This window comes from Nycticebus coucang, chromosome 3 (assembly GCF_027406575.1).
Source record: "Nycticebus coucang isolate mNycCou1 chromosome 3, mNycCou1.pri, whole genome shotgun sequence".
NCBI classification, from domain to species: domain Eukaryota; kingdom Metazoa; phylum Chordata; class Mammalia; order Primates; family Lorisidae; genus Nycticebus; species Nycticebus coucang.
Genome location: NC_069782.1, coordinates 107775191 through 107799879, shown reverse-complemented (window position 1 = coordinate 107799879; position 24689 = coordinate 107775191). Strand labels below are relative to the sequence as shown.

The 24689-nt window shown below is 36.9% G+C and overlaps 1 protein-coding gene across 5 annotated transcripts in view; it reads right to left on the bottom strand.

Moving 5' to 3' along the window:
* Window positions 1–8696: 8696 nt before the first annotated feature.
* The window catches only part of ANK3 (ankyrin 3), a 545106-nt gene continuing 529113 nt past the window's right edge, over window positions 8697–24689 (bottom strand). For 4 of the 5 annotated variants that reach the window (XM_053582915.1, XM_053582918.1, XM_053582916.1 and 1 more), the window contains 2 exons: window positions 16687–16774; window positions 8697–10085 (listed from right to left, as the gene is read on the bottom strand). In XM_053582915.1, the coding sequence (XP_053438890.1) occupies window positions 16706–16774 (69 nt within the window). In that variant the 3' untranslated portion in view covers window positions 8697–10085; window positions 16687–16705. Of the gene's footprint in view, window positions 10086–16686; window positions 16775–18061; window positions 18122–18251; window positions 18336–23668; window positions 23756–24689 lie in introns of all 5 variants that reach the window. The other variant, XM_053582914.1, reaches the window with a different exon arrangement.

The window sequence follows — 24689 nt, the reverse complement described above, 5'->3', positions numbered from 1 at the left end:
ACTGGGAGGCAGGAGGGTGTGGTACAAGATGCAAGTTCTAGTCTAATTCAACCAAGTACACTAGACTCGCTCTAGTTTAGTTCATGCTGATGGTAGGATCTTGAGTCATTTAACTCCTCTGAGCCTTACTCTGAGCCTTAATGTGCTCATGTTACCTCGTGTCATCAACAATCCTGGTTCCAGAGTCAGTTGTTTCTTGTTCTGCAGTGGTTCTTGGTTAGTCTTCAATCACACAAATGATACATTCAATGTCATCTTTATCCAGCTGGCTTCAGAAAATGCTTTTTTGTGTAAAAACTATGCTTCACTTATTTGGGAGATGATGGGAAATTGCTTTGTTAAGGTTACATGAAGATTAGTTCCTATGTTACATGTCAAAAAACCCAGGTCTTCATGCTTAGGTATATTCCCAGACATCTCAGGAACATTTTTTTGAATAGGGTCTCAGGTTTCCAAACACCTTCACATATTAAAATCCTACTTATTTCTCAAGTTCCAATTCAAATGCTGCTCTTTCACTAAGCAGTCATTCATTCCATCATGACTTATTGAGTCTCTAGTAATGTGGATGGCTCTCTGCTAGGTCATTTCTAGTTCACTTTGTCAAGAGAAATCTTGAGATCCTTGTTATAATAGTATGTAATAATACTCTTAACGATCACAATAATTGTAAGAGTAGCCTGCACATCTAGCACTTACTATGCACCAGGACTGTTTTGTACTTTATATACATAGTAAAGTTTTCTTGAAAAGAAAGTAGTACAGATATTTAAATCTGGTACAAGTTCTTACTACAGATTGGTGTTCTTCATAGCACGCATGGGTTTAGCCACATTGGCCTCCTTTCTGTTTCTCAGCAAGTGCCAATTTCCTCTCATCTTATCCCATCACATTTGTACTTACTGTCCCTTCTGCCAGAGAAGCTCTCATCTCAACCTCCAAATGTCACCTCATCATGCCTTCCCTGCACACCTTTAAAGTAGCCTAATCCCCACCTACTCTCACCCCACTATTCTGCCACATCACCACTTTTATTTTCTTCATAGCATTTATCACTATAATTATCTCGTTTCTTTTTGCACTTATCGTCTTCCTTATTCATTGCTATATCCATAGCATTTAATGTAAGGCTTGGCACTAGGAGTCAAACATTTGTTGAGTAAATAAAATGAGGACTAGCGAGAAGCACAAATAAATATGGCTTGGGTTACATATCTTTTGAACACTGTGCATGTCAAGGAAAATCAGCCACATTTTCGGTGACTCACTGCAAGATATCAAAAAAGACTTCAGGTTGCCTTTGAGGGTTGCTATGTTTCCACCCCCATAAAAGACTTGCTGAGAAGAGCGTCATAACTCAGTTCCCCCTCCACAGCATTTTATGAGAGTTTTATTACTGTCAAATATCATCATGGTGTTTTTCCATCTTGTGCCAAGGAAGGTTGTTAAAGTCATCTGCTATGTGTCATGGCATCAGATCTTCAAATGATTCTCTGAAATCATTTGGGGCTAGAAAAATGAACTACCTCTCTGGCTGAAACAAAAATCTTGTTGGTAGAACAAGCAAAGAAAAGAGCTACTCAGGCAATGTGAATGGCCACAGTGTACAATGACTGCAATTCTTCTACCCCGGTGAGGCCAACCTTTAGATCCAATGGTAATTCTTTTGGCTTTATAGGAGTCAAAAATCAAATGCCAGGCAATATGGAGTAGTAGAGACTGTGGAAAACTTGAGCACGTTCCCTAACCAAAACAGTGCTTAGTCAGCCCAAATGAAATATTGCAATATAGGAATTCAGGCCTGGAATTGTTAATGCTGGTGGAATTTATATGAGAGGATGAATGTGGAGTACTGCTCCATATTAAATCCAACTCCAGTGCTCATGAGTTTATACTGGGTCCATGTTACTTTCCTAGATACATCTATTTATCAAAAAAGGATGAGAGCTGGGACTTGTGGATTCAAAAAGCTGTATAGTCAGAAAACCAAGATATGTTCTTAAATAAGTAGGACTATATGGGAAATGATAGATATTAAATAAATAAATGTATTGTATTTTTAAAAAGCTGCTGAACTAAACAACTAGCTTGGTAACATAGTTGATTTGCATTCTGGCCCAGGTTTCTTATCTCATTGCAGCTAGGCAACAGAGGATTCTCAGACTAAGACTAGTCCATGAATTATACTTTAACCTGGTTCTGAAGTGTAGTAAGCGAAAGGGATAAGATGGCATGAGATAACAGTTATAGAGTTAAAAAAGAACTTATGCCAAGCATAAATGCGCAAAGATTGAGTCTTCAATAAAATGCAATGTAAGTATATATTACTTTAATAAAATGCAATATAATGCAAGTGACTCCTTCAGATCCTTAATGAGAGTTCCAGAGTTTGAAATGGTATAGAGAAGAACCAACCTATACTGAGGTGGAGATGAGAGGTAGTTTATCAGACTGACTCAGGGATTAAGTTACTTGATCATGCACTCAGTGTGTGTGTGTTTTTGAGACAAAGTCTCACTTTGTCACCCTTGGTAGAATGTCGAGGCATCACAGCTCAGCAACCTCAATCTCTTGGGTTCAAGTGATCCTTTTGCCTCAGTTGTTCATTTTTGGTAGGGACAGGGGTCTCACTCTTGTTCATGCTGGTCTCAGACTCATGAGCTCAAGTGATCCACCTGCTCTGGCCTCCCAGAGTGCTAGGATTACAGGCGTGAGACGTTGCGCCTGGCCACCAAGTGTGTGATTAAAAAGCATGCATTAATACATTTGTATAGCATGATCCGGGAATGTGTACATTCTGCGAATGCTAAGAGCCAATGGCAGACCTTGAAAACTATTGATCCACAGGCATGTTTTGTTTGGCCCTTATAATATTATTGAGGAAAAAAATGAATTGGTTGCCAACATTTTACAAACTCAAATATCTGGCAGAGATAGGCTTATCTTCCTACAAGGCAGCCTCATTAGAAGATGGATGTGATTACCCCTACCTATCACCCCTTAATGTCTTATACCTGACTTGTATATTGATTAGAAAAGTGGGTTATGCCACAGTAACAAATGACTGAAACATCTCAGTGGCTTAGTAGAAAGGTTTATTTCTTATTTACATTGCATGTCTACGGTAGGTCAACTGTGGTTCTGTTCAGCATCTTCATCCCAACCTCTTAAGAGTCTCTCTGAAGCATCTCTGGTATTGAAGGTGTGTATGTGTGTGTGGGGGGGAACGTTAATGGAAAATGCACTAGTTCTTAGAGCCTCTGCTTTTATTTCATTGCCCAAAGTAAGTTCCATGGCCAAAGTGAAGGCAATGGGGCTGTATAATCCACCCTCAAGAAGAGGCAGCCAATATTTATGTACAGTGGCCTACCTCCACCCTCTGGCTAATTTAGATGACATGTCCAGTCTCCACAGGCACTTGAGAGTGTAACCATTCTGGCCTGTGGAATTTGAGAATACAGTTTTATTAAAGCCAGAAGCACGAGAGCTACTCTGCAGCTTACTATGCTACAGCTGTCACCACTATATTTATTTTACTGAGCCACATGTCCTTGAATGAGTTAGGCTTTTCTCTAGGTACACTTTATTTACCATTTGCTTCAGGCTGTACCTGAGCAAGGCATACTAGCCATGATGTTAGCCAGCCGGGTGCGAGGTAGCTCTGTCTCCGCTCTTTACTGGCTTCCTGTGGGTGGAGTGTGCACCCAGCCAGAGCTACCAAATGTGTACTGCAGTATAGTTGGAGTCTGATGAGGCTTTACCATAATAAACAAGTAAATGATTAGGCTTATGAAGCTGGATATTTATTATAAACCGTCTGTGTACCTAGCTCTGCTCTGGTGACTGTGAGAATCAGACTCCTTAAAGAGCAAGAAGACTACCAGAGAAACTAGCAAGGATATAGATGTGATGGCTGAATTGCAAGGGATTCATTTAGTTAAGGTGAGTTGCCATTGTGGGTTGGCATCAGCAGGGGAGGAAGAGGCCAGGATTGTGGGACTTCATGTATGGAAGGTGAACATTGTGAGTAATCTCAAAGTTTCAGCAGGTTTCACCTAAATCTTTGGAATCTGGAAGTAAAATGGGCTTGTTACAGTATTCTCAGAGTTGGTTAAACACCTTTGAAATATTTTTAAAGTTTTCCATTGAAATATTTTTGTCAGGCCTTGAATCCTACTTAGTTCAAAGTAACAAGTGTAATGTAAAATTGCAACAACTATATGCAGCAGCCACACTCCTGTTCCTTTCCCGCCTACATTGCCTTCTCTTATTTACCATCACACACTACCTCTGATGTGCTGCAGTAGGTTTGTCCTCACAAATCATGCTAGGATTTCCATCCCTGAAGATCCCTAGATTTAGATTTCACACAGAGGCTGGCCATGTTCTCAGTTTGAAGGTACTGCCTGGGGAATTGATGTACCCTGTGTTGCCTAGGTGAGCACCTGAAAAGTGGCAAGCATTGAAACCTGTTGTTGAATGAGTGCTGGATGGGTTTGGAAAACCACTGATTCATTTTTCTCTTCTAAGTTACTTGATTCTCTATTCCATCTTCCTCTTAACTGGCGCTGGGAGAGACAGGGTGAAAATGAGGTAAATGTTTGGCTTCCCAGAAAGGATTTTAAGTAGGATGGCATCAATTTGCCTTTTCCTTCCTTCAGCCATATCAAGCACATTGAATATAAAAATTAATAAAGTAGATTAGGTTTTAGAGGAACTAGGGAAAGGAGTTGAAGGGATCATGGTGAATGAATGAGAAAACACATGTCTGCCCAAAAGTGGCAGGGCCAGTTTTGCTCCAGGTGGTGGTTGTCATAAATTCCAAAAAAGTATTGTCACATCTTTAGATTTAATCCATATTTTCATCTAAAATATTTTGGTTTTTAAAATATTTGGCCATCTTTTTTCAAACTCTAAACAAAACATCTCTGCAGGCTTATGTGGCCCAAAGGCCTCCAGGATGTAATTTCTGGACCCCGTGGTCCTTTTCTAACCCACCAAGCACTTAGCAATACTGAGGTTGGAGGCAACTAAGCTAACTTTTTTATGGAGAGGAGGGTTCATGGTGTGCTCTCCACATTCTTGAATGATTTCTCAGTGGCCAGTGAGTGATGAAGGTGAGGAGGATAGCCCATGGCCATGGGAAGGGTGCCCAGTTCAGCTGCATACCAGGTGTGTGTTTGCTCATGAGGTATTGGTATACCCAAACACAATTATTTAGGACATTTTGGCTAACCAAGGGGTCATCCAACTGGAATGTGCCAGTGAAGGATGGTGACACAGTCCCTGGTGAATGGAACGATTAAAATCAAAAGCTGTGCTTTCCCTGATTTTCAACTCAATTGAGCCTATGAAGAAAATCGTGCACAGAGCTACATTTCCCATTTACTGTTTGTTTCCCTCTGGTGTTTGCTGATTCATTCATTCGTGTGCTGAACAAATGTTTCTTGAGCACCTGTAAGGTCAGGCTATCTTCTAGGTATGGTGGATTTGGCAAAAAATAAAATAAAATTTGCCTTCAGACAGTGTACAGTCTATTATGAGGACCTAATGGCATACATCATGTACCAGAAATCTTTTGAAAAGCTGGCAAGTCATCATTCCTTCCCAATTCTCAGAAGAGATGGCAGAAGAGAAGTGGTAATTGAGAAGGTTGTGGGGGGAAATTAGGTAGGGAGATCACATTTTTCTGAGGTGTCAGCAGGAAGTCTCCTGGTGGTCCTCGCAAAAGAAGTCCTGATAGTTCTTGCTTCCAGTGTACCTCCTGTGGCATAATGGTCCTTTCACTGCCTTTAGAATCCTCTGGGGATGTTCCTCTCAATTTTGCTAGGAACGCCTTTGGAATTTGGTGATGAGTCCCAGGATTTCCTATTGGAAGTATAAGCCCTCAGGGTGTTGATTTGCTAACTCAAGAAGTACAAAGGGATAAAGAATAAAATTTCTTCACTGAACAGTCATCTAGTCATATGTATTATACATAGCGATGAGTGAATAAGCATAGCAGATAAAATGATGAACATTTTGCTCCATTTTAAACTGCCAGCATTTAATTCTGTTAAAGAAATGGCAGCTGTCGGTCCTATGACTAAGGATCATCAGAATCACCTCTAATTTTTATTTTATTTTCTATATTATGTGAATTTAGATAGTTAACCATAGAAATAAATCACACTACAGCTTTTCACATGTATTATTAAAAGAATTCTTTAAAATAATTTGAATCAAATCTCACATCTTGGAAATGTTTACTTCTGAACTATTTGAACATCAAATTCATGAAAGAGAAGCAGTGTGATATGCCTCGGAAATGGATATACCTTTTAATATGCCAAGGCCTCCAAATCAAAAATATCAACCCTTACCAGATAAGCGGTTAGTTTTCGGGTCATTGGCTTCTGCAGAGACACTATAAGGGGAGGTGAGTTATTAGTTTTGTGATTTATTTCTGGACTTCTCATATATCCTGGCATACAGTAAAACATGGACTGATGCATACCGTTATGAAGGCAAACAACTATTTGCCATGGAGAAATATATGTCTTTTTTTTTGGAGACAGTTTGACCAGGTTGTCCTCGGTAGAGGGCTGTAGCATCACAGCTCACAGCAACCTCAAACTCCAACTCTTGGGGTTAAGCGATTCTCTGGCCTCAGCCACAACGCCCGGCTTTTTTGTTGTTGTTATTTGGCAGGCCTGGGCTAGGTTCGAACCTGCCAGCTCCGGTATATGTGGCTGGTGCCTTAACCTCTGAGCTACAGGCACCAAGACAAACTGTCTTGTCTTTTTTTTTTGTAGAGACAGAGTCTCACTGTACCGCCCTTGGGTAGAGTGCGGTGGCGTCACACGGCTCACAGCAACCTCTAACTTTTGGGCTTACACGATTCTCTTGCCTCAGCCTCCCAAGCAGCTGGGACTACAGGCGCCCACCACAATGCCTGGCTATTTTTTTTTTGTTGCAGTTTGGCCGGGGCTGGGTTTGAACCTGCCACCCTCGGCATATGGGGCCTGCGCCCTACTCACTGAGCCAGAGGCGCCGCCCCAAACTATCTGTCTTAATGGAACTCCAAGATGATACCAAAATGAACATGGTGAAACATCAGGATGTGAAAGCAGATCCCTTTTGAAAGTGGTGAAATAATCTGCACTGCATAATGCCACAGGCTGGCAGTATAGTGATAATATATTTTAATTTCATGAACTCAAGAATAGGAATATAAAATGGAAAAAGTAAATATCAGAAATTTATCAATCAGTTCATTTTTTTTTTTACAGCAGTGTAACCAAGGAAAAGCTTAAATACATTTTTATAAGGTGGCAGGCCAAAGACTATATTCAGAATATACAATGTATGCCCCCATTCAATCCATGTATACATATATAAATATATACATATACACATATATGGAAAAAAATACTATCAAGTTTTGGATACTTCTGAGTAAATTTATGAACCTTTGCTTGACCTGAAGCTTAGCTCATCATGTATATTTCATGGCAAATTTTCAGGTATATAAACATAAGCATTTAATAGCTAGACAGGTGCATATCATTGAATTTCTGGCTATTCAGGGTGAATATCTCCTGTCAAAGACTGAGTCAGGAATTCATAACTTTGAGATAGGAAATTAGGTCACCTGTATTCTCACTTTGATTTTACAGAGTGGCATTTAACCTTTTCAAGGGTTTTTTTGTGCATCATAAGATGATTTTCATAGATGGGTAGGGGTACATTTTATTTATTGGGGCACCATGAAAATGCAGTTTAGCCCCATTCTTTGTGCAAAGTAGGTCTTCTATACAGATCTTAGCATTAACATTGCATCCTTATTGGGAACAACTCAATTTGGCAATAATGTTTAATAGATAGGCAATATATGGTGTTACTGAAAGTCTCTAAGTACTCATCTATTTTTCATAAGTGCTATCACTATCAAAGACACTACCTAAATCATAATTTGGTTATGAGGACTAAGTAAGTTAATAAAGGGAACATACTTAGAACAAGGAATGGCAGTGAGCATTCCATGTTCATGATGACATTACTACCACTACTATTGTATGCCAGGCTCTGGGCTACAATAAAAATGAAAACAGCCATGGTCTCTCTTGAAGAAGTTAGATTCATATAGTGTATGGTTGTAAACCCCATCATCTGTCAGTCTAGTCAGATGTAAGAAATGGGGCTAGGAATGAGGTTCCTGTAGACTATATACCAGGCTGGAGGGCAGGGACACCCCAGTCCCAGCAGGTTGTAACCTTCTGAGAATGAGGCCCTCGGTTGCTGTATCTTGCTTTCCAAGAGAAGTTAGACATTTGGGGTTTTATATGCAATCTCCCAAATTATAAACACTGACAATGTCAGTTTAAAAACTAATGCTTCATTGGCTAACTGTAGGCTGGATAATTTCTGGAAGTACTAATTTATAACCTCTTCACATGTTGGCAATAACCCCAATTCTCCACTTTTGAGGGGCAGCCCAGACCAGTGTAGGCAAAGATTACTTATCTCTTAATTCCTAATTTGTGGCTCCTCCATGAAATACACAGAATTTATTTAAGTTGGGAGCTGCAGAGTCCAACTGAATGTTAGAGACTGTTTAGTGATCACAGAAGCACAAATAGGACTGGTGGGATAGACTGATGTGGCCAGAACTCATATTTTTTGCCAGAGAACATAAGGACACTGTAGCGCACAGATAGGTGAAGAGTTTAACACAATTTATTTTATGCTTAAATAATTGACTAGGTCATCCAGTGTATGGTTTTTCATACATGTCATTAGAACTATGTGTCAATGAATGCTGATTTTATGTGAATATAATCAACAAATTAAAGAATTTCACCAAAACCCAAATAAAAATGCCCTTTAAAACACAGCAGCCTTATTAACCTAATATGACACTGCTAGAATGGTTACAAATGATTGGCTTACTGAAAGGTGTCTACATCTTATAGCCAGTACATGATACAGTAATAATTTTACAGCGTGCTGCCATTCTACTAGCTAAGGATTTCTGTTCAGTCCATTTTAAATACCCCTGACTGGGGCCTCTTATGAGCACCATCCACCTCTAAAGCGCCAAGCATTACCCCCTTTTAAGCACTAACAAATAGCATCCCCCCACCCCCAAAGCAACTACTGTATAAGTTATTTTTTTTCCATTTTTAGGTTGTTTCATTGAAAAATTGGCAATAGCAACAAATATTAGATGAAGGGCTTTGTGTTTACAGATAAAATCTTCTGTGTTGCAGTATACTGTAGTGTTTGCAAAATTGGAAAAGATTTAATCAAAATAAGGTGATACACATGCATCAAAATATTAGTATTCTGAAGAAAAAAGTTTTTCACAGAACTAGAGAATTCCTCATTTTAGGAATTATTTAAATTTGCAGCAGATTTTAAAGATTTTTTTTTTTTTTTAAATCAAGCTTAGCAGTTTTGCATATACAAACATTATAATTACTAATATACAAGAATCGGTGAAGAGTTCCCCCCCAAACTCCTCCCTCCTCTTCCAGGATGAAGTCATTTGAGACCCCTATTTGTTAAATGCATTTGCAATATTCTGTTTGTGTTCTAAGAGGCAGTGCCTTATCAACATTTATTCTATTTTTCTGTTAGAATTTATACAGTGTTATTTACAGCAAAACTATCCATGTTTTAAAAAAGAAACAAACAGTGTTTATACCCTGACAGTTTGGGTCCAAGAAAAATAAGGCGAGCTGTTGTGGATTTAGTAATTTTAGTGTTCCTTTGTGATTTGATCATTCCGTCTCCTTCTGTCCCTTCTGATGGCAGGAATTTCTTCCTTTTGTAAATGACACCAAATTACTTGAGATAAACTGTTAACAGCATGGCTTCTTGTATATACACTGTATCATGAAAGTGAATTTCCATGCTCTGTAAATTGGCTCATGCTAAATTAAAATGTGGGTGGTTTTTCTTTTTCTTTTCTTTTTGCATAAAGAAAATATCATGCCACTAATGTGTGGAAGCAGCAAGCACACATCCTTCTTCGTGAGTTTTACTTCCTGTGGACATTTCTTCTATGAGTTTCTCAATACTGGCAGTAAAAACATAAGATCCTGTGGAAAGAGAGATAGTAGACAGTGAGTTTAGCTTTCTTTCTTGTTAAGAGAATTTGCCAAGGCCTTGCATGCCACTGAACAGACAAGCCTGTGAATGGGGGGCCTTCTTTTAGAGTGGAGTGGTTCAATGGGATGCTTTTGACTGAGGTTCCCTGCTAAAAGTGTCAGAAGACAAGACCCTCAGGTGTACTGGGAAGCTTTTAGATGGCAGTGACCTTAGCTAGGTGATCTGTGACCTCCGCAGGGCCTTGTGATTTCAGAGACTGAAAGCCCCTCTTCTAGTTCTGTCTCTGAAGCTTGGTGGCTCATCTACTCAGGAAAGCCAGTTACAATCCTTGGGCTTCAATCTTATTATCTTTAAACTGAGGTAGCTAAGAGAGACGCTTTCTGAGATTTTCATCAAATCAAAATGTAAAGGGTTTGGGACTTTCATGGGCACAAAGAGCCAGAGACAGGGAATCAGGATAGAACGTCTCAGTTATTTCACTATGTTCTATAGTAAGTCCCTCACCCAAAATCCAACTAATCTTTCAAAGAAAGAGAAACAACATCATTACTTTGTTGCTAAGAAATTTGCTTGTTTCGTGTGCCAATTAAACTTACAGACTAAGTTCTACACTTGTGGAATACTTTCCCTTCTTCTGCCTGCATTAATCATCATGGGATAACTTGTATGTGAGCTTTTTAATGGAGGCTTCACTGAGAATGTCACATTTTACTAGATGATTACTGCATAAAGCATCAGTGTTTTTATAGCCATTCTTAATATGCCAAAATAAATCATATAGTATTGTTCTTGGTACGAATTCTTTGTACATATGCCCATCCTTCTTGTTCTGTGTGAAAAGCTGACAAACCCGAATGTCTACCTGAGAACAAGATACAGCCCATACAGAAATTCTGAGTAAGGCAAGAACAATTTTAGAAATAACTCTGTTTATTCACATATAAGGAATCCTATTTTTGCAGATCTAGGAAGAGCTTTAGAATTTTGCTTCTGTGGGGCCTTACAAGTGTTCCCAGTGAACTTGAAGTTGTTGACTCAAGACAAGTTTCTCTTCAGATGGATCACTTAGGACACTTTGGCTTATGTGAACACCTCAGTGCAGCATTTTGTCTGCCCACCCCACTCCAGGTTTTGGCTTCCTTTTTTTTTTTGCATTAAAAGTGCTCCTGACCTTCATGCCCCAGGACACTAATTCTTGAAGCCAAGAACATCAGAGTATCAGTTCCTTCTGGGTGATTGCAACACCCTCCCACCATGACTCTGCAGAGGTTCTAAAGAAGGAAAGTGATTCACTTGGGCAGATCATGTCTGAGGGTGGGCAAATCAGCATAAAATGTTCAGGATTTTCTCACCTGTTTTTATCATTTAATCCTGATCTTTCAGGCACCAGGCTTCTTAGATGGTCTTGTTACCACAGTGCTCTCTGTTTTTTCTAGTTAAATTCCCTTTCCTCCATTTTTAATAGCTTAATGATACGATTTATATATACTTAATTATAAATATACATAATTTTTAGTACATTAATATAGATGTGTGATCATCACTGCAACCCACTTTTTTTCATCTCTTCCCCCTTCAAGGCAAGCAAACATTGTCTTTCTAGATATATGGGATATGTGTCTGTAGTTTTTAAAAAATCCTATTTCCATTTATAGTCAAATGAGAATGATTTGGGTGATAGTTTTGGGATTTTTTTACCCCAAAATATAGTTAGTTCCCCTGATATATTTCTCTTTTCTGTCATGTAGTCAGAATTTGTTGGTCCCAATGGAAGATCATTCATTGGACGAAAGACTTTATGCCAAGAATAGTGTTGCACAAAAAACATGAGAACATTGGTTAAGAGACTGTTTGCCTCTTATAAAATATTAATATTTGGTATAAACTGTGATGAGAGTGCCATCTTATGGGAAGGTCTGAGGGCAGAAGCCATCAAAATGACATTTCAGAAATAGAATTTTGAGTCATATCCCCTTTCTGGGTTTAGATGTTTGCAATTGTACTAGACTGTTTATTGCAGCTCAATTTACAATCACCAAAATGTGGAAACAGCCTAAATGCCCACCAACCCAGGAATGGATTAACAAGCTGTGGTATATGTATACCATGCAATACTATTCAGCCATTAAAAAAAATGGAGACTTTACATCCTTCGTATTAACCTGGATGGAAGTGGAAGACATTATTCTTAGTAAAGCATCACAAGAATGGAGAAGCATGAATCCTCTGTACTCAATTTTGATTTGAGGACAATTAAGGTTATGGGGGGGGGGGAGCAGAAAGAGGGAGGGGCCTTGGTGTGTGTCACACTTTATGGGGGCAAGACATGATTGCAAGAGGGACTTTACCTAACAATTGCAATCAGTGTAACCTGGCTTACTGTACCCTCAATGAATCCCCAACAATAAAAAAAAAAAAGTATTTCTTTGGCTTTTTTATGCTTTTCAACTCAAAGGTAAGAGAAATTAACTCAGAAAACAAATCTTTCCTTTTAGCTATTTCATTGTAATTTTTAAGAAATATATTAAACCAGCAATTGAGTAGATTTTCATGGCCGTTGATATTTTACAGATTAATATGTACTTTATATAGCACATCTTCAAACCAGGAATATGGTCATATAGAGAATTAACCTTTACAGGCCCATGGATATACCTGTGGTTTTTAGCTCCTATCTTTAACTTGATATCTGAAGCTCTCTCCTCTGGTCCAACCCAGTGAACCTTTTTAGACTTAATTCCTACAACTCTCTCCACTAGAAAGCTTTGTTTTGCATTCTCCTGTAGAGTTCTTAAACTTGGTTGCCATTGAATTATCTGGGAAGATTTTTTTTTTTTAAATCCCAATATCAAGGCCAGATCACGTACCAGTTTATACAGAATTTCTGAGGATAGGACCTAGCATCAAAAATTTTAAACTCTCCAGATGATTTGAGGGCCAATGACACATTCTTGAGCAGTGCGTCTCAAAGTCTAAAGTGTATTAACCTAAAGAATCTTCAACTGCGTTTTCTAATTCAGAAGGTCAGGGGTAAACCTTGAAATTCTGCCTTTCTAACAAACTCTTTGTCAGTGCTGATATTGCTGGTTCACAGACTTCCCTTTAAGGATCTAAGAATACATGCCAGTTATCAACTACACATTGTTTTCCAACTTCTTGTTCTTTGATCCTGATTTCCTTCCTCCTTTCCTTCTCTAATCATCATTTAGAGCTAATGTTTCTACTCTTCAAGTTTGTTTCAGATGTCATCTTCCTGAAAATGCAGACTCTGTTCTCCCTAAATCCACCCTTACAGGTCAACTCTTAGTTATCTTTCAGACTTAGCTCTCCCATGGTTTACGGAAAGCCTTTCCTGATCAGAGAATTATTTAAATTTTCCTTTAATTGCAGAATTCATAGGGCTAAGAATATTTATTTCTAAGCATTTTTAATGATTTTATGTAATTATACTAAGCTACCTATGCAGTTGAAAAATAATTCTCAATTCAGGTAGATTTGTTCTTTCATTAATGCCAATAAGAGGGGCTTCTTTAAATTTGTCTTTTCCTAGTGACTTATGATTAAACATCTAAAGTCACAGGGCCAGTTTAAAGAAAAATACTGGGGAAATTTTGATTCATATTTTGGCAGTGGACGAATAAACACTAAAATAATTATAAAATCGTATTTTATGTGTCAGGCACAGTTCTAAAGTGGATTAGCTCATTTAATACTATTATTTCCTCCATTTTATGGATCCTATAGAACTTTTAAACAGCAGTCGCCAGGTTACACAGTACTACATAGTGAAGCCAGAATTGGAAATCACATTGAGAACCCTTGCTCTTACTTTTATTTATTTATTTATTTTTTATTGTTGGGGATTCATTGAGGGTACAATAAGCCAGGTTACACTGATTGCTCTTACTTTTAAATCTGGGCTTTTGGTTAATTTGGAATTATAAATTAAAAAATATATACCCACTCCAAATGACTTCTGGGAAAATATTTTGGAGGACACTGTCCTGGATTTACAGTGAAGCAATTCACCATAGCTCTGACTTCCCAGAAGCAGAAATTAGGAGATCTGGTTAAAATCAAGACTGTCATTAACTGCAGCCTCAGGGATCTTACCCTATCTCTGCTCATTCCTTAGTAAAGAGGAAAGCAAATACCCATTTTACTAGTTTCCTAAGGTTACTATGAGAAACAGGTTCTCTGAAGCATAAACCACCATCACAGCGACACTGCCATTCTCACTTAGCATCTCTGGCTGCTGCCTCTTAGTCTACCAGCCTCTGTAATCCAGGTGCTTCAAGTTTTTATTCTTGCTTCTCTTAATGAGTGCCAGCTGTTATTATACTAGTATTAAGTGCCTTTGTTTTTTTTTTTTTTTTTGAGACAGAGTCTCACTTGTCACCCTTGGTAGGGTGCTTGGCCTCTTGGCCTTCAGCAACCTCAAACTTAGGCTCAAATGATTCTCTTAACCCAGCCTTCCAAGTAGCTGGGACTACAGGCGCCTGCCACAACCCCCAGCTATTTTTAGAGGTGAGGTCTTGGTGTGGCTTAGGTAGGTCTTGAACCTGTGAGCTGAGGCAATCCACCTGCCTCAGCCTCCCAGAGTGCTAGGATTACAGGTGTGAGCCACCATGCCCAGCCTGATAATTTCTTTATAGGCTGATTATAATTTTAATACCCTCTGTATATTTAGTGACCAAGTCATTTTATATTAATACAGGACGCTGGAAGTGTAGCACTGTCATATATTTCTTGGTGTCATTTATTGACAGGTATTAGGTAAATGTAGGAAAATGGCTCAGCTATTATAGATGACCTTTATGGTGCCCACCTAGACTCCGAATATCTGATTGAACAACTTGCTAAACATTTAGAGGCATACTAACACTAACTGAATTCTCTTCTCCTTTCATTTGGAATTTTATCTTTGTAGAATTTTTAAATAGACTAATTCAAGACAGCAAACATGCATAATACTTGAAGTTTTTCACCAGGTTCAATAGTAGGACACGCATAATGTATGGGTTTATGGCAGATATTACTATATTGATGTCATCCCTAGTTTTCTTGTCTTTCACCTTTTCCCATCCAATGAAAAGTACATTGTGTTGGTATCTCTTGATTCAGCCATTCTCAATCCCAAGGCTAGTATTTGTAATAGTTTAACAGATTTTCTGCTCATCTGTTATTTCCCTCCTAATTCATTCTCTGATTTCTGCATCACTCACTACAGATACAGGGTAAACTGGATTATATCCCTTCCTTGCCTAAAAACCTTCAGTGATTAAAGACCAGAATCTTTACAGAGATGACTAACGCCTACTCAACTTCACAAATCAGCTCAAATATCACATTCTCAAGGAAGCCTTCTCTCCCTTCACCTCAGATCCAGGTTGACTCTCTAGTGAACATGGGAGCTCTAGAGGAAGCTTTTTAGGGTTTGTATCCTATTTCTGCTATCCTTTTCTGATCTTTGGGCAATTGTCCTGTTTCCTTATCTCTTTAAAAGGGAGATAATAAAGACACCTATTCAAGAGGACTGGCTGTGAGGATTAAATGAAGAGCACATGTAAAAAACACTGGAAGAGTATGTACAGTAAATATTCCTAGAGCACTCTGCAGTTCTCCAGTTTTCTCAATGCCATTAAACAATGATGTAAGAAAGCCACACGGAAAGGAAATTAATGATGATGTTGGGGAGGGGGAGAATTAAGAATTTGTCTAGGTTTTTTTTTTTATCTCACATATAGAACTAGGGGCAATAAGACTAGATTATCTCTCCGTTCCTTACTGTAGCAATCTAAATACGAGGACACTGGTAAGCAGGGAATAGGAGATAACATACAAGTGAAAACCAGAGTCTGTTCTTTCTTACTTTAAACAATAGGACAAACAAGACTCTGCTTTACCTTACAGGTTAATAGGGAACCTTTCAAAATTCTAGGTTTTTTCCCACAACAAATGGCCATTTGAATTGTAGCTATAAAGAAATAGAACAGTGTAAAATCTAGAAAACAATGTGAAAGAATATAAAATAGTGTGATCTATAAAGAAAAGTCCAAGTAAGTTTAAGAAAAGCTCACTTATTAAACATTTAACTTAAACACTAGTGTCATTAACCTATTTTTTTCTTTGGTGTATCTAAAATATGTAAAGTTGTATATGGAGGTGTCAGTCATTTAATTTAGACTTGGAAACAACTATCAAGTGAAATTATACACTCAGAAAGTGGGATCCATACAGTTCTGAGTCCATTTGTAAGAATTATTTGTTACCAAATAATTAGATGTGTTTCATAATAAGGCTTCACTCTTAGAAAAGATCCAAAAATCACTGTATTTGCTTCCGCAAACATAATTTACATGTAAACTCCTGCCTGATCTGTGAAGGGAAAATTAATAGACTGGAACTAGAATCAAGTTTGTGTGTATGTATATATACAAACATCAAAAGAACTTGAACAACTTTGGGTTTGATTTTCAAAGCTGGAATTCAGTGAAAAAGAAAAGAAGGGGAAATCTCAATCACTTCTTTTAGTGAAAGTTTGACGTTTTAGGAATTTAAGTCCTACTATTGATATGAACATATTTTCACCTTGACTGACCATTCACTGTTATGAGTGGCTTTTCTTTTCCACATGCCGGATTTCTTTCTTCATCTTCACCTTATAACCTTCTCCCTGCTTTAAAAGGAATGCACACATTAATATTTCATAATGAAAGGGTTTTAGTTATAAAGCAGTCCCATTTGGGTCCTTGGAGGCTGGATTAGAATAAGGGAAACAGTTTAAAGCACTTTGTCACTTCATGTCCAAACATACATACAATCTATTTGGCTTAACTACACAGCTTAGCATCATCAAGGCAAGCTAGAGAGAGAGCACTGTCAAAATAAATAGGATGGAACTGTGTTTCATTAGGTTAGTGATGAATGAAAATGAGTATACGTTTTCTATAGTGACTAGAAGAAATTACTAAAGCTCACAAGGTGCCCAATTTTAAAACATACCAGTAAAATTATACTTTTTGTCTTTTATTGGCCAGCACAATTTTAAGTGACTTGTAGTATAACAAATTTCTCAGTAAAGCACTAATCAATAACTAAACACTATAGCAATGCTGTTGATCTGAGGTACCTTTCTTTTTTCCCCTAAATTTGTGGAATTACTAATGCTTTCCTCTTGTTACAGACCAATGAAGCATTTATTTTCCATAAAACAAGATTTCTCTTAACTGAGCATCAGGAAGATACTGCTCTGAGCAAGGCTGTTACACAAATACTCAGTTTTCACCCTATTTTTAACAGAAAACCCAAGTAGCCTTCCCAGTTTTCTGATTTAATATTTCTGAGACATTTTTAATTTTTTGTAAACATAGTCTATTGAAATTTACCCTTTTCACTTTAAAAATAGAAAGATCTGCAAAAATAGAAATGAAAAACAGAACTGTTTTTTTTCTCAGATGAGGATTGGTGAGTTACACTGTTTGAGTTTTACCACTAAAGGAACCCTCCTTAGGTTAAGGTGGTGGAATCCAGATTGTCCTGTACCATATGGTAGAAAGGGAAAAACGATGGAAGAAACTTGAACAGAGCCTTTTGCTAATCTAATGTTTAACCCTGGGAATTTGGAGTTCTCCACCCCTGCTCCAGATAGCACTTGGCTAAAGGCCAAGCTCCTTACGGCACTACCCAGAGGTTGGGTAGTGGTGAAAGGGTTTATCTTCTCTCTTTCTCAACTGGTACACTCTTTCTCTCATAAATGAACTTATCTCTGAGATAAACTATGAAGACAGTATAAAATATATATTAGATAGAAAAGTCTTTTTCTTTCACCCTGATCAAAAGCATAAGATGTCAAAAGCAACAAACACTTCAAGCTGTCACACTGCAGATGTCAGCCTGTTAGCATTTTCTAGGAAATGTGCAAGCTTTATCCTCTACATTCTCCTTGGCAATCCCTCTCCATTACCACATCATCCTGTTTTCTTTCTTGTGGGATAACCATTCGTCTTATTACTTTCCGAGTGATCTGTAGAAAGCAATAATGAATAGTAGAATTTTTCTGTTTCAAGAACCGACACGATAGCACAAAAATAGCAGTATTTTAAATGCAGAAAATCTAAGTTCCAAAAGAAGCATGAAATCTCAATGATGATTACTTTTCTGGTGATGAGGTTGCCTTCTTCATCAGTAAATTTTTCTTCTGTGACAGATTCACCAGGCATGTTCTTTGCTTCCTCTCCCTAAAGGAGGTGGCATAGAGATTAGCAACATACAAGATGGAGAAATCTCTACACCACTCCAAACATTGCACATGCTCTGGAATTTTAGGAAAAGAATCTGTAAATTCTACTAGCTATTCCAGTGCTAAAGGAAAAGGATGACTTCACCGATGGTTATTTAGCAATCTACCACATTCAAGCATTAAACCTCAAGAATGATGGTTAGCAACAAATTCTAAGGAGGAAGAATGTGAAAATATATAATTATAGAATATAGTTACACATTAATAAACCAAAAGGCTTCATTTGTTGAAAAAAGTTTTAGCAATGACTAGAGTTCTGATTCGATCATCTCACTTTTGAGTACAGTATTTCTTCATTAGTTCTATCAAATCTAGAGATTTTTGTGCATTAAGTTTTGTCTAATTTGAATGAATAGTTTAGATGTAATAATTCTCATATTAGTTTATTTAAAAATTCATCTACTATGAATTATATATACAGACTAAGAGGAAAGGAAAGAATCTTATTTTTTAGACTGAGCCTTTCATAGGTCTTAAAATAAGTGAGAATAACTATATCTGATGTAGTACTTAGTTTAGGAGTACCACCTGAAGTGAAGGGGTCTTATGTGATGACTGATTTTCTTTCTTCATTGCCATAGGCCCCCCTAACCCCCAAAAAAGAGAGAGAGAAAATCAATACCAAAGGAATTTGAGATGGGGAAACTCTTAAAGGTCTCCCTCCGAGTTTAAAAAGTGGAATACATTCTTAACTTTCTGGGTAGGCTTATATATGTTTTCTGTGTGTAGGCAGCTTGGTGGATTTAGATGGCACCTTAGTATTTCTCTATTGGCTCTGTGATAGTATAGTAAGATAAACCATTTGGCAAAAAGAGGATTGTATCTGCCTTACATTACCTTCTTCGATTTCAGATTTGTGGAATGAGGATAAATATCTAACGTGTAGACTAATATTCAAGGACCTATTTACTTGTTAGACATCTTTTTGAAAAGGTAAAATGGATAATGTTTTAGTGCAGTTTAGAGATGTGTTTTTTCCAGGAAAAATGGCCAATCACAAAGATGGTTGTATTCTGGATTCTAACTTTTTCAGTGTTGCTGGAATGGAAAAGATAGTGGCTCCGATAAGGGTAAGAAAATTGCCTTAAGTCACAACTGAAAGGCAGTTCTGGTTTGAAATGAAAGAATAAAGACTAAAATACTACTGGGTTTTGCTAATAAAATCCTGTTCTTATTTTCTGTTACTACAAAGTGACTGTGGGTGCACAGGTCATGACAATGGGTAGGACATCTCACTCATTTTACCTGACTGCTATAGGAGGGATGAAAATAAAATAGGATGTTTCTTGTTGCTCATGTTGAGTTCATCCTAAATCTTAGACTAGTCTCAATTAGCACAGTTAAAGAAAAAAAAAAACTGGCAATAAGTTTTTTATGTATTATATTTCTTGTGGTTGGGGGGAAATCCCATAATTTTATAATGATAGCAAAAAACCCAAAAGCATGTCATGAAATGTTTTACTATAATTTTGAGCTTACTCTTAGAACTATCTTGACCTTTGAGTGCTAAACTATAAAAGGATCCGAGGAAAATGCAGAAAAACAGTATCCTACTGAATATGTTAATGAATTTTTTTATGGGGAAAGATGCCAATTAATTTTTAAATTGTTTGGATAGTCTCTGAAGGGAATGTGAAATAGGTATATTTATAAGCATAAAGAATACTGATTTAGACTAATAGCCTTAGAAAAAGGAAAGCCCTACTTAAAAATAACGAGCCACGAAGATTGTTGAAAACTATTCTGGTACATTAGCATTTCACTGTTTTATACTGAAAATCAGACTATTTATACATAATTAAAGGTATATCTCTTATTATAGGTTAATAAGACCAAAATAAATTGATTATGTAGAAACTCACTAGACTGGGGGAGTGAATTACATAAGAAACACAGTAAGGAGGATGTTTTTAAAAAACGTATCCATCACTGGGTGTGGTGGCTTCTGACTATAATCCTAGCATTCTGGGATGCTGAGGTGGTGGATTCTAAGTAAGAGCAAGACCCCGTCACTAAAAATAGCTGGGCAGTATGGGGAGCACCTGTAGTCCCAGATACTCAGGAAGTTGAGGCAAGAGGATCACTTGAGCCCTACAGTTTGACATTGCTGTGATGTCATGACACTCTACCCAGGGCAACAGAGTAAGACTCTCAAAAAAAAAAAAAAATTAATCCGTAGAGACCAAGTGTTACCCATGTATGTATATAAAAACCATCTGAAGCTTATGAATAGTGGTTACCTCTAGAAAACAGAGCGGGTGGATAGAACATTATATGTACATATTATGCTTTTGAATTGCTTTATCTGTGGAAACGTATATGTCAAACTCTTATTTAGAAAGCCAGTAAAATGTTGACAAATGGAATCAACAGTTGCACTAAATAGTAAAAATTTAGTTATTTTAATTGTATTAAACTTCATAATAAGTTAGTTGTTAGTTGATTTAAAGTTTTTACCTTTGTGATTACTGGATTTTCAAAGCAAATAAGGGTAAACAAACTAAGAACTTAAATTGCTTCTAAGCATTTGAAACCTCTGTGGTATTTTCAAATGGTATAGAAATAAATGGATATACTAATAAAATTTAAAAGTCTCATGACAAATGGGAGAATTTGTTGACTCATTCCACAGGGATCTGAAAATATTAAAACTTCATAAAAATGAATGGGTCCACATATGAAAGTAAAGAGGAAAAAATAATACTTTTATACCATTATACAAATTGAATGTTAAAAAAATAGATTTTCCCATTCTTGTACCAATCCAATCCTTAGCATACCTACTGCTTTCTTTGGGAGTGATGGAACAACTCCAAAATAATTTTCAGTATTAAGATATAAAGTGCCAGGGGGATTACTGTATGAAACAGTATAACTATGCTAGTTCAGTCTAGGGTTGGACAGCATCTGTGAAGTAGTCAAATTCCCAGCATTCCAGACCAATCAAATAGTTTCCGGCAATGATAGCCCAAGGCTGCCCTCTTCTTTGCCACTGGAAAGGTCTAAATGGCCAAATGCCTGATTCAGTCTAGCAAAAGGTAATCCCCTTTTCTGTTTGTTCTGGAAGAGAAATACAGTTGTTCCTCAGTATCCTCAGGGATTGGTTCCAGGACCCCTAAGGATACCAAAATCCCAGGATGCTCAAGTCTCTTTTATACAATGGTGTAGTATTTGCATAGAATCTATGCACATCTTCTCATGTACTTTAAATCATCTGTAGTTTACCATTTACATTATATGTGTATTAGGTATTATTAGTATTTTTTTATTGTATTGTTGGGGATTTTTTCCTATTTTCAATTCATAGTTGGTGGCTTCCATGTTCACCCAATATGGTGGGCTGTCTGTGAAGTATTATGGATAAAGTACTTCTCTAGAGAGTTAGGGATTAGATTCTGGTCCCAGAGCTGCTATCGCTCAGCTGTGTGATTTTGAGTAAATCAATTCATTTCCAATCTTCAGTTTTGCCATATAGGAATAATTTTAGTCTTGATGACCCTTCCAGGTACTAACAGTTCCATTTTATGCTTTTGACAAAAGACGATTCCCATGTCACATGTTATCACATGGCATTTGTGAATCATTCTGTTTTTAGAATGCTCTCTCTAGCTCTAAAACTATTTATTCTCTGCTTCTACTCAGTCTCTAAAATTATACTAACTTCAAGAAGTGATGAGTATTTAGGGAGAATATACATCACAGCCTATTCTAGTCTTCTGAATTTAAGCTCTTAAGCTCAAATATATAAATAACTCACTCTAATAAAATTACTTAAAACCTATCTTGCTGATGAATGTCTAGCAGACCAAAAGAAATAACCCTTATTGACTTGGGTGGGGGGTTAATGTGAAATTTTTCTCTAAAAACAATGTTTATCCACTGCCTCCTATGTCCTACATACAGTCAAATAAAGGAATGAGGTAGACAATCTGCATATGTCATACGTTAAGCATGAAAAGCAAGTTACAAAGCAGTATGTTTTTTCTATACATTTCACTTTATCATTTCTTGAAGACACTGAGAATGGGAATGACAAAACCTGAGCAAAGAGCTTTAACACCTTCAGAAAAACTGAATCAAGTATTCTCCCCACCCCAGAGAATATGTGCAAGGTGACTGATAAGGATTTTAGAGATAGCTGGTTAAATACCTGCAAATATGCTAGACAGCAATAAGTGATTTGGCCTCTGTGGAAGTGATTCATGCTTTTTTGAGAGCACCCTATTGAGCTTATAGTTGATTTGAGGGATAACTGAAAATTTTGATGAGGATTTATTTTCTCTTCTCTCGTACAAAGCAGCAGGATTAAGAAATTTGGGATACCTGAGCCAAGTTGAAGACCCAACTTCTCTACTCTCTATTGGGTCTCCTGACATTTAAAGATTGGATGGTAAGTTTGATAAATGGTTTTTAGGAAATACTTCTCTTCCTCTTTCTTTCCAGAGCTACTAATCAAGAAGCCTCATGTTATTTGGATCACATTCAAAAGTATTAGCAGTGAAAATGGCTTTCTAGTTCTCTGTACTCGATTATTCTGTTATCAAGAGAGATCTCTCTAAAGATAGAGTAATGAAGCCAGATAGAAGGCTGGGAAAAGCATTCTGCTAGGCTTTACCATGCATAAGATCAGTGCTTCAAACGTTTTTCAGTTGTGCTGGAATTGGGTGAAATTATATTTGTTATTTTCAGTAAAAACCAACTGTTATAAAAACCAAACTCAAGCTGGTTTTTTTTTTTTGTCTTTAAAAACCTATTTTGTAATTTTTTGCTTGACAAGCATTGTGATGTCACATAATTCCATGCCAGGCTACAACCTCAAAATCACAGCCACTGATTGATTATAGAGAACTAGACAGTAGCAATTTGAGAGTGAGAAGGAAGCCTTTAATTAAGTCTTTAATTTTTTTTCTTCCTCATCTTACCTCATTACAGTCTCTGAGGTTTCAATGGAACATTTCATTTGCTATGAACTACTCTTGCACCAAGATAGAATCTTTGTTCACACACATAACACTTCTCCAAGGAAAGCAGAATACAAATTTTAAGAATTATGAGATAACATTACAACCGCCACATGTCAAACAGGCCTATACAGAATACTCAGTCCCATGCAACATGGCTTTTCCTTTTTGGTTGTTTTTGTAAGCTTTTAAAAATGCGAAGAAACACATACAGAGCCGTTTGGTTATCAAGCATGCCAAATTTTTAAAAACCACAAGAAAAGAGTTTCTAATAATACAGCAGTGGCCATATGATCCACCTACAGGATACCTTTAAAATCAAACGCCGGCGAATAACTTGGGTAGTGACTCTCCGTTCTTCCTCTGAGCTTGAACCACTCTCACTGTCTTTCCAGTCCTGATAAATGCATTTTTAATATAATTTTACCATCAAACTTAAAAATATTCTAAGGGAAATCAAGAGAGAATTATATTTACTTGCTGTTTTTTGCCCACTAAGGAAAATGATGTTTGTGTGTGAGAATTTTTTAAAAAATTTAAGTGGAAGAAAACTTTTGAGCAGGATTCTAAATGAAATTCTATATATGCATGTGTGTATCTATGCAGATAAAGATCAAGGTAATTAAAGGTTTATGTAAGCATATTAATATTGACAAGTATATATTATTTCCTTTGGGCATTCCCATAAAGAAGCATAATATTTCTGATTCTTATTCAATTTTAGTCAAATTTGACAATTTTATCAAAGCTATTTTGAACTTTATAAAAACTAAAGAATTTATATTGGTATATTTTGGCACTTATGACAGCTGTCCACAAAGTATCCAGCCACACATTAGGTAATATGGGCTGGATACCTTTTGGACAGCCATCGTATATTTATATCAGGAGAGTACTATCAGCATAATTGGTACTCAGTGTTTATTCAAATGAATGAAGAAATAAACCAGTAAAAACTTAAAGTCCTTTTTTTTTTTTTTAATTGATATGGTACAAACAAGAATATAATATTAACTGTTAGGTAATAAGAGTAGGAATCCAGTAAAGTACCAACTGGCTTCAAAGGGAAAAATACCTTCAGTTTTTATTACTTTAATGCCCAGGGTTAAGAGTATTTACTGAATGATTTTAGTTCTAAATTTTAATGATGGAATTCTGAATTTTTTATTGCATTTTATCTGCTAAGTTTACTAATTACCTCAAATCTAATCGTTCTTGAGAGACACATAGTTTAGATTCACTGGAATAATGAATGACATAGGGTATTTGTAAAAGTAGTTAAAATAAGTAAAATTGACATAGAAGATTCATAAAATGCTTTATGAAATGTT